This window comes from Anoplopoma fimbria, chromosome 5, assembly GCF_027596085.1.
Source record: "Anoplopoma fimbria isolate UVic2021 breed Golden Eagle Sablefish chromosome 5, Afim_UVic_2022, whole genome shotgun sequence".
Lineage (NCBI taxonomy): Eukaryota > Metazoa > Chordata > Actinopteri > Perciformes > Anoplopomatidae > Anoplopoma > Anoplopoma fimbria.
This window is the reverse complement of record NC_072453.1, coordinates 2537564-2550251: the sequence shown is the minus strand read 5'-3', so window position 1 is coordinate 2550251 and position 12688 is coordinate 2537564. Positions and strand designations below refer to the sequence as shown.

Sequence of the window (12688 nt, the reverse complement as noted above, 5' to 3'; positions counted from 1 at the left end):
ATCCACATCTGCTTACCACCATGAGTCTTTTAGGTTAGAGGTGTTTTTCCACTTTTTCACTGTTTGCTTAAATAAACGCAGAGTTAATAACATCTATCACACAATCTAAATGTTTAATGAAACTGCTGGCTACAGTTTATTATTTGTGGTTAATTCTTTTTCACTTTCAACAGTGTCGATAAGTGTTTAAATCCTGCGTAATTAGGCGATTCAGAAAGTTGTCGTTCAAACATCCAGCTTGAATTCTGATCCTGTGGATCAGCTCAGGATATTTATTTCATTTTTTGATTCAAGGTGATAACTAGCTGCATCTATACATGCACTTGAACAGTATCCTGGTTATGAGTCTTTTTAGTCTAAAATTACAAAAATCTGCAGTAAAATAATACATTTTAGTAGAATCGCTTAGATTGGTGGAACTGGAAGTTAGCAAGCTAACAAGCATACTAACTGCTAACTAGGGTTACTGACTGTCCTATTGGCTCGGACATCCAGTATATTAGTCGAAATTGGTTGGTTTCATACGGGGCCTCGATTGTCTCGTATTAACTGCTACTCTACACCGATCAGCAGCACTGTTCACAGTACTGGCAAGATACAACTACTTCTACAAGGAACCTAGGGGGGAGCTGGTACAAAAGTAACACTTTTAAGGTAAACGTATTATTTGTTGTGATCAACAACTCACCTCTGTCCATGCTAGGTGTTATTTGGCACAAATGTTGAAAGACTTCAATATAACGAGATATTAAACTTATGTTCCTCCTTCTCAATGTGAACCCTGTCAGTGGGGACAAAAGTAACACACAGGTGGGTCAGAAGTAGCACAATATTCACAGTATTCAACTTTATTGATATTTACAAACTTCATTTTCTCTCGTACTCACATTATGTTGTTGATGTAGAGGGACGAAATAAACATCTTTCATTTTTTCCTGACAAGGACACCTCAAGTTAAACATGTGACAGTTTACTCTGACATGGCGAATTTCAGGATGTGTTAAAGTACTCAATAATCCTTCAAAAAAATCCCATGAAATATTAAACATGACTTGTCATTCAAAAAAAAAGATATCACCTGAGCAAATTTACCTGATCCGAAACAGCTTTCTGGGTAAAACACAACGAGAGTATGATGTATCATCGTCATTGTTTTTGTGTTGGATGCTGTATATGCTTACGTAGTATCATATAAGACTCATATAGGCTCGGGGAATATCGCACGTTACTTATGCACCGCATTCATTTCATATTGCATTACTTTTGTATTGTTACTTTCGTACCGGCTCTCCCCTACACACTTCAATATCCTGCACACTGTCAATAGAGCACCAGAGAAATATGGGCCCTGTCACCTCAGCTCTAATCCCTTGCTTGTCCAAGTGCAATTTTTTCCCTCACCTATCTGGGATGTTATTTTACCAAATAATCTAAATTACACACAAAGAACAGAGCTGCTGTTTGGTACAGCTGTTTGTTTGATATATGGGGTTCAGTGGTGTAAAGACCGTTCATGTGCAACAGAGTGGACGAACATGTGGAGACACCAAGCATCATCCTGTCATTCACACACACACATATACGCTCAGGCTCCCTCGCGGTTCATCACACACACACACAAGCGATCCTGGCACGGACTGGTACGGCGTTCAAGCTGCTGATTTATTGCCCCATTATATGTTTGTTCTGCTGTATTTACAGACCATTCACCGAACTGATCTATCAGGAGAGGAGTCAGCGCCGCAAGCACGAATGACCCCTCCCGCCCCAGCTGCTTCCTGATCCTGGTATGACTGAGGATTCCCTTCCTGTCAGACAGACAAGAGGACAGACCTACTGACCAACAGCGTTGATCATTAATCCCCCTCCAGTGTGGATTTAAAGGCTGCATTCAAACTGCAGCTGCAAGTGATTTTATGCTCTTCTTAATAATGTGAATGCTACGTGGAGCCAAGTTTCTAATGTAATGTGGGACCACATGGTCATGGCATAATTGGGCTAAGGATGGCACGTTAAAGGAATAGTTTGATATTTTGAGAAACAATCTTTAGTTCTTTCTTGTTAAAGATTACATGAGAAGATTGATACCTCTTATGAGGTACGTATGGAGCTAGAACTAGGAAGTGATTAGCTTAGCTTAGCCGCGCAGCCACCATGAAGCTGGCAGGCAACTACCACAGATGCTACACCACTAGGCAGAATGCCGTTGTCCATTTAGAAATAGTTACAGTTTCCAGACTCTACCTCCTCCTTACTTGAACCTGTGGAATTCATCTTCTCATTTAATTATTTGCAAGAGAGCAAATAAGGGTATATCCCAAGATGTTAAATTATTCCTTTAAAGCTGTATGCAGAGTTAAAACACACTCATCACCACCACTACCAGCCTGCATCAGAAGAAGATCTGCAACAGAAAATAGCAGCCCATCCACCTTCACTGAGTGTTATACACAGAGTTCACTTTTCAAAGTCATGTCAGGTACTTTTAACGGACTCCATGCACAATACCAGCACCCTGCACCCCAGTAGACACCTGTCCGACAAGTCTACTGTCAAAAGGTCCCGTTAGGTTGTTGCCCTCTATGCTGTTAACATTCCTTGTATTATTTGTGCCCCTCTCCAGATGCAACACTTGGTCAACACAGACCTTCAGGCACTGCGCTATTCTTGAAAAGATATTAGGAAGATATGAGCAAAGTCAGTAAATACCGGAAAGCAGCTAGCACATTTCACAAAATGTTTATTAACTAGTTCAAAACCACCACATGTTCTCAATGAATTATTTTATAAAAAATCATACACACACTCACATGATGAGTATGTTAATTGGAAATACGACGGTTTAACAGTTTGTTAGTGAAGTGACATCATCCTTGATTAATTGGTGTGAGTGAAATCTTTCAAAGCAGAACAACCATATGAAAAAGAGTTGGAAAAACCAACACAAACCCAAGATAGCCTTCGACACTGCCGTTGTTTTTGTAACTGTTGTACAATGTGATAAATGAACCCTTTTAAATGTCAGATAAGCTGTACCATTAACGGCTTTATACTGTACCTATGCAAACCATTCCCAACTGAGCAACACACACTGCCTGGTGATGTGAGATATGTGTTATGTAATAAACGAGTGATGTCTCTATTTGTGTCTGACGACTACTAATTGATGCACTTAAGGCAGCACTTCGGCAGATGTACCCCTTACAGACAGATGTGGGGGCATCATTTATTATTATTTTCTCAGGGATATTAGGACAGTAGTATCTCTCTTCATGATTGCAACGAGTAGTGCTAATGCATCCCCTGTAATAAATGACACATTTGAGTGGTTTGTTATTAAAGCTCCGGGTGGTAATCTTCAAAAATATTTTTTTGATGTATTTTTTAAAACTTCTTTTTGCATCCCAACCGTATTCAATGTATCAAATGCTTTGACAAAAGATAAGAGACAAAGATCTGGTATCTCTGGCTGTTGTATGACTGTAATAAGGTGGTCCATACATTTAATTCGGCCCAAATGATCTGATTGGACGAGCTACCTGCCTGTCATCAGAGTGTTCCAGAAGCTCTTAGCTTGACAGCAATGGGTACTAACAATGGACATGTTTGTTGTTTATGTTCATCACGACTTTCTTGCTAGGTTTAGAGACTTTTGGAGCTAGTGCTGCTAGCTACTTTCATTGGAAAAGAGTTGACAACACTGGGCTGAGTTTTTCAGTTGAATCATTTTTGAAATCAAGCGTACTGTTGCTAGTTTCTCTTGATTACCAACAGTAGCTACTTAGTGGCTACTATTTTTCTATTTACATAAGTAGCCTGTGTTCTTAAATTTGAGTCATAATCCAAAGTAAATAGGTTTGATATTTTACCTTTTATTTCAGGTCTTAAGAACAGTCTCACTGAGCAGTTACAATGACTGTACAACAAATCGATATTTGCTCCTTCTCCCATTCACTTCAATTGAAGTCTTTGCAACGGACAAATGCAATGTTTTTCTTGTGTGAGTGCAATCTTCTCTCTTGTTCAATTTTGAAGGAAATAGAAACAGCGATAAACTGTAGACAAAACAATCTCGACACAAGGACCAATCTTTATCTACTCTGGAGCTTTCAGCACAATTTTTTCACTTTGTAGCAGTGTGTCATCACTCTTATACACTCTACAATGTATGATTGCTCTCTTCCATATTTCTTTATTCTCTATTTCTGGGCTGAGTGCAGGGCACTGTGTTTTTAAAAGAGCTTATGTGACTGCACTTTAAGAAAAATAACTTTATAAAATGAGAGAAAAATAGAGTGGACCTTACAGCAACAACTATTTTTTCTTTATAACAGACAGTGGCATTAAGAGGTCATTGCAAATACCATCAGCACAAAGGTTCTGAAGGCATTTTCTCCAGAGTGAAGAATATCAACAAAGAAATTCAAAATTGGGGCTGCTGTGGCGCAGTGGAGAGCAGGGTCGTTCTTCAGAGGATCGGCGGTTCGATACCCAGCTTTTCGATCCCCGGCTTTGCAGTCGATGTGTCCTTGGGCAAGACACTTAACCCCAAGTTGCTCCCGAAGGCTTGCCATCGGTGTGGACTGGATGTTGCATGAATGTTAGTTAGAGTCTGATGGTGGCACCTTGCATGGTAGCCTGTCATCAGTGTGTGAATGGGTGAATGATATGTAATATACTACTGATTGTAAGTCGCTTTGGATAAAAGCGTCTGCTAAATGACTGTAATGTAATGTAATTACAATGGATGTATAAGGGAAATGGCATAATATTTTACTCTACTTCCAAAGGTTTCCAAGATGGTCAAACACCTTTGCTGCATCTAATGATGCTATAGTACACAGTGTTTTGAGAGGCAGAAAGGAGGAGAGGAGATGCTTCAGCGTGATGATAATTTACACCAAAACATTAAAAATTACAGATAAAAGCACCTGTTAAAGTCGGAGTCTATCAATACTACGGTCCTTAAGAATTGAGTTCCAGTACATTCCTCTTCTAATTAACCAGTTATATTTAATTTCTTTAAACTTTACCAAAACAGAAGTGTAAAAACCACATCTAGCTGGACTACAGAGCTGCTGTATAATGTCTTAGACGGGACCAGCTGCCTGGAGATTCCAGGAAGTTACTGTCAGGCTAGCTGTTTTGTCCTGTGTCCAGTCTTTATGCTAAGCTAAGATATACATGAGACATATTGATCTTTTCATCTAACTCTTAACCAGAAAAGGATTTTTCCAAAATTATATATATATATTTTTGTTTTGTGAAGGTTAAAAAAGACATAAAACATCAGAATCAGAATCAGCTTTATTGGCCATGTACAGTACCAGTCAAAAGTTTGGACACACCTTCTCATTCAATGGTTTTTCTTTATTTTTATTTTTATTTTTTTCTACATTGTAGATTAATATTGAAGACATCCAAACTATGAAGGAACACATATGGAATTATGTGGTAAATAAACAAATGCTCAACAAACCAGAATATGTTTTATATTTTAGATTCTTCAAAGTAGTTGAATGAGAAGGTGTGTCCAAACTTTTGACTGGTACTGTATGCGTACGCATACAAGGTATTTCATTCCGTTTTTTCCGTTGTTCTCAACGTACATATGCAGAAATAGACAAATAAAACAGAAAACAAAGGACAACAAGTAGAATAAGGGAGGCATTAACATTTAATTACTATGAACACGTATAAATATAGATGTATATGAACAAAAACCCCAAAAAGAATTATAATGAAATGGAGGTAATATTGCAGAACAGAGGTAATAGTGCAAAATGTAGGTAATATTGCAGTATGACTAATTAAGTGTTTATCAGTACGAAAGCCTGTGGAAAGAAGCTGTTATGGTGTCTGGTTGTTATGGCGCACAGTGCTCTGTAGTGCCAACCAGAGGGGAGGAGTTGGAACTGGTTGTGTCCAGGGTGTGAAGGGTCTGCAGTGATGTCCTGACCTTTGAGATGTACACATCCTGTATGGAGGGCAGCCTGGCACCAATGATTTTCTTTGCAAACCAGTCCGTTGTAGTCTGTTCCTGTCCTGCTTGGAGGCTCTGAGCAGAGCAGCCTCGTCCACTGACTCTGTGACGCACACTCTGTAGTTTGTTATCCTGATTCGAAGCAGACAAAACAAAACACTTATTGATTACCCCAGAGTGTAAAGGATCAGGGGGCAGTCACACTTACTAGGAGAGCTTTCTTCGGTGGGAACCGAAGGGGAAAGCCTTTATCTGAAGGCAGCATGGCTTGGCTTGTTTAGTGATCAAAGGTTCCTCAAAGCAGGACAAACAAAAAGTTTAGTTTGTACCTATGTTGAGGTTGTGTGGTCAAACTTTAAGATATCTGCTGTCTTTGTTATGACAGTTTTATTATGACTGTTTTTTGGCGCCTTTTCCAGAACGCCACCAAAGGCTCCAAGAAGGCCGAGTACTCCGAATTGCTAATTTGTGCATAGGGACAAACAACAGTAGAGACTTTTCCTCAGCGACTCGCAGTCGCATAGAGGCAACCCTCTGGTTCCTCGGTTCCAACTACATCTAATGGTATCGTTCCACCTCCTGCACCAGCTGTGTCATTCCATGTTCCTAGAGCTAGTCTGCAATGCCAGGGGGTCAGCACTCTTTCTGAACACATTTTCAGATAATCATGAAAATAAATGAATACACCTTTAATGCATTTCTAATATGTAAATATGAAGAGTTGGTCCATCCAGATAAACAGTTGGTGGGCCTAGCTGTCCGGTCAGGTGTCATTAAAGTATTGCAGAAGAAGAGGGGGACATTTTCCACTATTGTGATTATTTTCCCATTTACAGCAGCGATGTGCACTGTTTTCCAAACAATTGATGATCAAATGTCTAAAAACTATACATAATTTGGGAAAAACAAAACAGCAAAGGGAAAACAAATCCAACTGTCTTACTTCTGAAAACCATAAAACAATAAATGTAGAGTAAGACTAATTCTCATTCCTGCCATCTAAAAAAGTAATATGCTTAGCTGTTACATTTTTAAGTTCCATTATATATGGGTTAAAAGGCATTAGTAACATTTAAATCTATCTTTGTTATACTCTGCTGTAGTATCAAGTCTGCTACATTTGAATCCATATCATAATAACATGGGCTGCTCAAACTGCAAATCAAGGATCCCACACAAAACCAAGTAAATGTAGTCATCAGTACCCTTTTTTTTTTTTCTTTAGTGATAGCATAGTTGTAGTAGCAATGATCAACACCAATGACAATGCCGAATAGTCAAAGAGACTTGGGGAAAATTACACAAAGTTGAAGGTATAAAACCTAAAAGATTCAGGGCTTTTGAGAAAACATTCACGGCTGGACCCTTGAATGCACTTATCATGAGCCGCATTGTACAAAAGCGTCAAACTGTATTAAAGTTTTCATATGGGGCTACAGAGTACGTTGTTTTTCCCACCTGGCTGAATAAATCTGCATATTAAAGCAGCAAACACTCACAAAAACATAAAACGGATGTTCTGGTGCCTTCTTTTGAACCCCTCACCTTCACTTTGCACAAACTTCATTCAGTTTATAAAGCGCTACTGAACCACCTCCATATACATATCTTTTTCACTTTCATTTTTTTATTATAATGACTGTCAATTCTTTCCTTAAAGATAAATGTTTACTTTTTGCCAACTGGGATAAAATAAATCTCTTGAAAGCAGTCCAGTGAACAAAGAGATGGAAACTGCTTATATTCTGACCCATACACACAAAGCTACTCCACCTTGTGTGAGTGCAATCTTCTCTCTTGTTCAACTTTGAAGGAAATAGAAACAGCGATACACTGTAGACAAAACAATCTTGACCAACCTCTATCTGCTCTGGAGCTTTCAAGAACATTTATTTCATTAGTGTCTACAATGTACGATTGCTCTCCTCCATATTTATTTATTAGTATTTCTGGGCTGAGTGCGGGGCAATGTGGTTGAAGAGAGCTTATGTGACTGCACTTAAAGAAAAAGAGCTTTATAAAATGAGAGAAAAAATAGAGTGGACCTTACAGCAACAACTCTACTGTTTTCATGACAGACAGTGGCATTAAGAGGTCACTGCAGAGCATGAACCTCTTTGTACAAAAGTGTCAAACTGCATTAGAGTTCTCACATTTTCATATGGTGCTACCAAGATAGTAAGTTGTTCTCCACACCTGACTGAATAAATCTGCATATTAAAGCAGCAAACACTCAGTTAATGAACGCTACTGAACCACCTCCATACAACCATCTTTTTCATTTTCCTTTTTTATTATAATGACTGTCAATTATTTAATTAAAGATACATGTTTTATGCTATTTCCCAGCTGTGATAGAAAAAAAAAAAAAAAGATATATCTCTTGAAGGCAGTCCAGTGAACAAAGAGATGGAAACCGCTTATATTCTGACCCATACACACAAAGCTACTCCACCATGAGTCTTTTTCCTCAGGTAAGTCGGGCCCTTTTCATGTGAAATTATACCCAGAATGCCCCCTTTTGGTCACTTTGGCAACTGCAGTAACTCAAGCCTCAGCCACTCCACTGAAAACTGCAGCAGCCTCCTTCCTTCTGCCTGGTGACACGAAGCTGCAGCATTTACTGAGGATGTGAATAAAGTCATGAATTCATGTGACTTTGTATCCAATAGCAGTGGAAACATAACTGAAGCCTAATCTTGTGCAGATATGTGCTCACTGTATTGATCTGCAAGACTGAGGATGAACTGAAAACTGTGTTCAGTGCTGCTTGTTGTAACATTACATTACATTACATTAACATTTAAAATGACTTACAATCAGTAGTATATTACATATCATTCACCCATTCACACACTGATTAAAAGTGACCATCAGACTCTAACTAACATTCATGCAACATCCAGTCCACACCGATGGCAATTTAGGGGTTAAGTGTCTTCGTTCTGACCCTCTGATTGGAGAAACTGACAAAATGACATAAATAATACCCACACATTTAAAAGGACTGTCTAGCAACATATTTGATCGTTCTGGAAGAACTCACATCCGCTCACCAAGTTTAGTGTTTTTAGTAAATGTCCAAGGGTCAACCAGATGTTCAACAATGTGCCAAACCGGGTTAAATGCTGCCGGAAGATGCGTAAATGATTGACTTTGTAAAGTTCCATGTAAGTTATTGCTTTGTTTTCACACACTGTGCTACTTGCCCTGATGTTACAGAATCCAATGTTTTTGGATGGTCTGCTTGTCTCTGCGTTCCCAGCCCTCCCTTCTTGTCTTAGAAATAAATAAGAAACTGACGCACCAGTCAGAGATTGGTCCGCTTTTCCCAGCGCTCAATGAGGCCCCGAGTTCCTCCTCACTGAGCTGTGACGTGGGGAAGGAGGAGGAGGAGCACTCCGGCTTAAATACACGGCTCCAGTCCGGATTTCAGACAGAAACACCGCAGCAGAGCGACACAGATCTCCACTGATCAACACAAGCTGCTCATCCGTCTTTTACGCACACTGTTGTCCAGGGAGAAGCAGTCCTCGCTCCAAGATTGAATCATGATTAAGAAAATGTCTCCCTCCGAGAGCGATTATGACATCCCAGCAAAGAACTGCTACAGGATGGTCATTCTGGGATCCACCAAAGTTGGGAAGACGGCCATCGTTTCTCGTTTCCTGAACGGGAGGTTCGACGAGCAGTACACGCCGACCATCGATGACTTTCACAGGAAACTGTACAGCATCAAGGGAGAAGTCTACCAGCTAGACATACTGGATACATCAGGGAACCACCCTTTCCCCGCCATGAGGAGACTATCCATACTGACAGGTACTTATCCACATTTGTTGCTTTATGTTTTTGCAAGAAGAATAGTCGTAGAGAATTAGAAAGAAATGCAAAAGAGCAATTAAAAATGCTGCAAACGTGATATCACTGCGCGTCTTTAGCGCATGGAAGCAGGGCGCACAGAGTACTGTATAGTTAGAAAACACACATGTTGCATCTCGAAGACTTTGCATGATTCTAAAGCAGGCCAAGTTAACCAAAGCTTCCTTCTCTCCCCCCCAGGTGACGTGTTCATCCTCGTCTTCAGCCTGGACAACCGCGACTCCTTCCAGGAGGTGCAGCGGCTCAAGCGGCAGATCTTCGAAACCAAGTCGTGCCTGAAGAACAAGATCAAAGAGAACATCGACGTGCCTCTGGTCATCTGCGGGAACAAGGGAGACCGAGAGTTCTACCGGGAGGTGCAGCAGGAGGAGATCGATCAGCTGGTGGCCGGGGATGAGAAGTGCGCATACTTCGAGATCTCCGCCAAGCGCAACGAGAACGTGGATAAGATGTTCCAGACTCTGTTCACCTTGGCCAAGCTACCTCACGAGATGAGCCCCGACCTTCACCGCAAGGTCTCCGTCCAGTACTGCGACATGCTGCACAGAAAGTCTCTGAAAAACAAGAAGATGAAGGACATTGGGGAAGCCTTCGGGATGGTCAACCCGTGCGCACGGAGACCCAGCGTGCACAGCGACCTCATGTACATTAAAGAGAAGGCCATAGGAGGCGGCCAGGTCAAAGAAAAAGAGAGATGTGTGATCAGTTAAGAGGAACAGAGAGGCACAAACTCAACGTTAATCTTTGAAAGTAGAAGGAGCCCGGTGCGTCAGATTGAGACGCGATCTGTGCGGCCGGCTGCGCTCAAACTGACCCGGGAGGTCTGGAGACGCCGGGGCCGCAGTGCGCTCCGGCTCAGCGCCGTCTGCAAGGACACTTGACTGGACACGCGAGTCCTCTTGAACTGCCAAAAAAAAGACATTTGAGATTGATTGATTGCTTGTTCTGTCAATCAGAGCCCAGCGCCTGGCGTGGCTTCATACCTTGTGAGACTCGCACATCGATGCGTAAAACGTGTTGAGTTAACGTCATGCCTTCTCCGGAGGCCAGAGGGGAGAGAAAAGAGACTCTTTGCTCCGGAGGCGCAATGTTTGGGGGAAGAATGTTGTTTACATCTTATTATATGTTTTATAATGGCTAAGTACACTTGAATGTTTCGTTGCAATCTAAAGTGTTTTTATGTGAATGTATATTTATTGGTTAAGTCAATTTCTTGCAAAGAAGTCAAACAAAATCTTGACGTATTAAAGAAATGAACTAAAACATATTTTTCCATTGTTTCTCATTCCTTCTCTCTTGTCTTCGTGTTATACTGTTGACCTTTTTCACACGCAGCCCACAAACCACATGCAGTGAACACACGCATAGACACTGCTACCATGTTTTAACCCCTTAGGCACCCTGCATCGTGCACCTTTGCAGAACCAGCATCAGTGGCCCAAATACTGGACATCTGTCAGCATGTGTGTAATGTTGCTGTAAAACTGGTGCAAATATCTAAAATCTCCATCTATAATGCAGAATATACCAAGATCAGAAAAGATCGGTGCAGATCAGTATTTGCAACTGCATACAAACAGAAGAGAAGTTCATCAAATTCAGAAAATACACAGCAAAGAGAAACCGGCCCAATTGTTCTGAGAAAGCAGGCCTTTCGTAGCTGTTTGAACAGGATCCAATGTTTGAAGTCAAAACATTAAACCATGATAATGGTATCAGGGATCTGTTTCGAACCACTGTGACTCTAAGTTTAGTAGAACAACCCACATTTTAAGCCTCTATGAATTCACATGAATGAAATGGACCTGTCCATCTAAATGACTGAAGAAGTTCCCTTCAGCACCAAAGATAAATATACATTCTGACCTGAATTGTGTGAATATATATATGCACAAACGTTTAAAATAATAAGTAAAAACATGACATGTAGGATTCAATTCAATTCAATTCAGTTTATTTTGTATAGCCCAGAATCACAAATTACAAATTTGCCTCAGAGGGCTTTACAATCTGTGCACATGCGACATCCTCTGTCCTTCCCTCACATCGGCACAGGAAAAACTCCCCTAAAAAAACCCTTTAACAGGGAGAAAAAAGGAAGAAACCTATGGGAGAACGACAGAGGAGGGATCCTTCTCCCAGGATGGACAGAATGCAATAGATGTCATGTGTACAGAATGAGCAGCATAACAGTTCTTGGATACAACACATTCAATGTATATGACATAAATTATTCATATAATAAGACTACTTATAATAACAGCAGCAATTATTACAGTAGAATTATAGCCATGAAAATAGGGATAGTAATGTGACTAATAATAATAATCGAAGTAGCAGTGGGTGTCAGTCGGCTCACAGCAGGAGGCACGACTACGGTCCAGGTACCACAACAATTCATGGAAACCTGCAGAACGAGAAAGCAAAAGGGCTTCAGGGTGGAAGTAAAGCTAAAATGCTTAATGGTACAGGTAATAGTAATAGTAATGTGACTAGTAATAATAATAATGGTGGTAGCAGTCGGTGTCAGCAGGGCCGTAGCAGGATGCACATCCATGGTCCAGGTACAGCCACGATTTATAGAAGCCTGCGAAGCGAGAAAGCACAAAGACTCCAGGGTAGAAGCAAGTCAATAAGCGTAATAGTACAGGCAATAATAATAGTAATGTGACTAATAATGATAGTGGTAGTAGTAGTGGGTGTCAGCAGGGCCTCAGTAGGTGGCACGATGACAGTCCAAATATAACCCCGATTCCTGGGAACCTGCGAGGCGAGAAAGCACAAGAACTCCGGGGAAGAAGCAAAATCAGTAATGTGCATAAA

General features: G+C 40.7%; 2 protein-coding genes across 2 annotated transcripts in view; both read left to right on the top strand.

The window, feature by feature from the left end:
• pemt (phosphatidylethanolamine N-methyltransferase) overlaps positions 1-3136 on the top strand; it is a 65309-nt gene extending 62173 nt beyond the window's left edge. Inside the window, exon 7 of the mRNA XM_054599152.1 lies at positions 1702-3136. Coding sequence (XP_054455127.1) covers positions 1702-1756 — 55 coding nt within the window. The 3' untranslated portion in view covers positions 1757-3136. The remainder of the gene's footprint in view (positions 1-1701) is intronic.
• A 6298-nt stretch (positions 3137-9434) lies between these two features.
• On the top strand, positions 9435-10616 carry LOC129091642 (dexamethasone-induced Ras-related protein 1-like). Its single transcript, XM_054599331.1, has 2 exons — positions 9435-9805; positions 10046-10616. The coding sequence occupies exons 1-2, from the start codon at positions 9535-9537 to the stop codon at positions 10573-10575; spliced, it is 801 nt and encodes a 266-aa protein (XP_054455306.1). The 5' UTR covers positions 9435-9534; the 3' UTR covers positions 10576-10616.
• The last annotated feature ends 2072 nt before the right edge of the window (positions 10617-12688 follow it).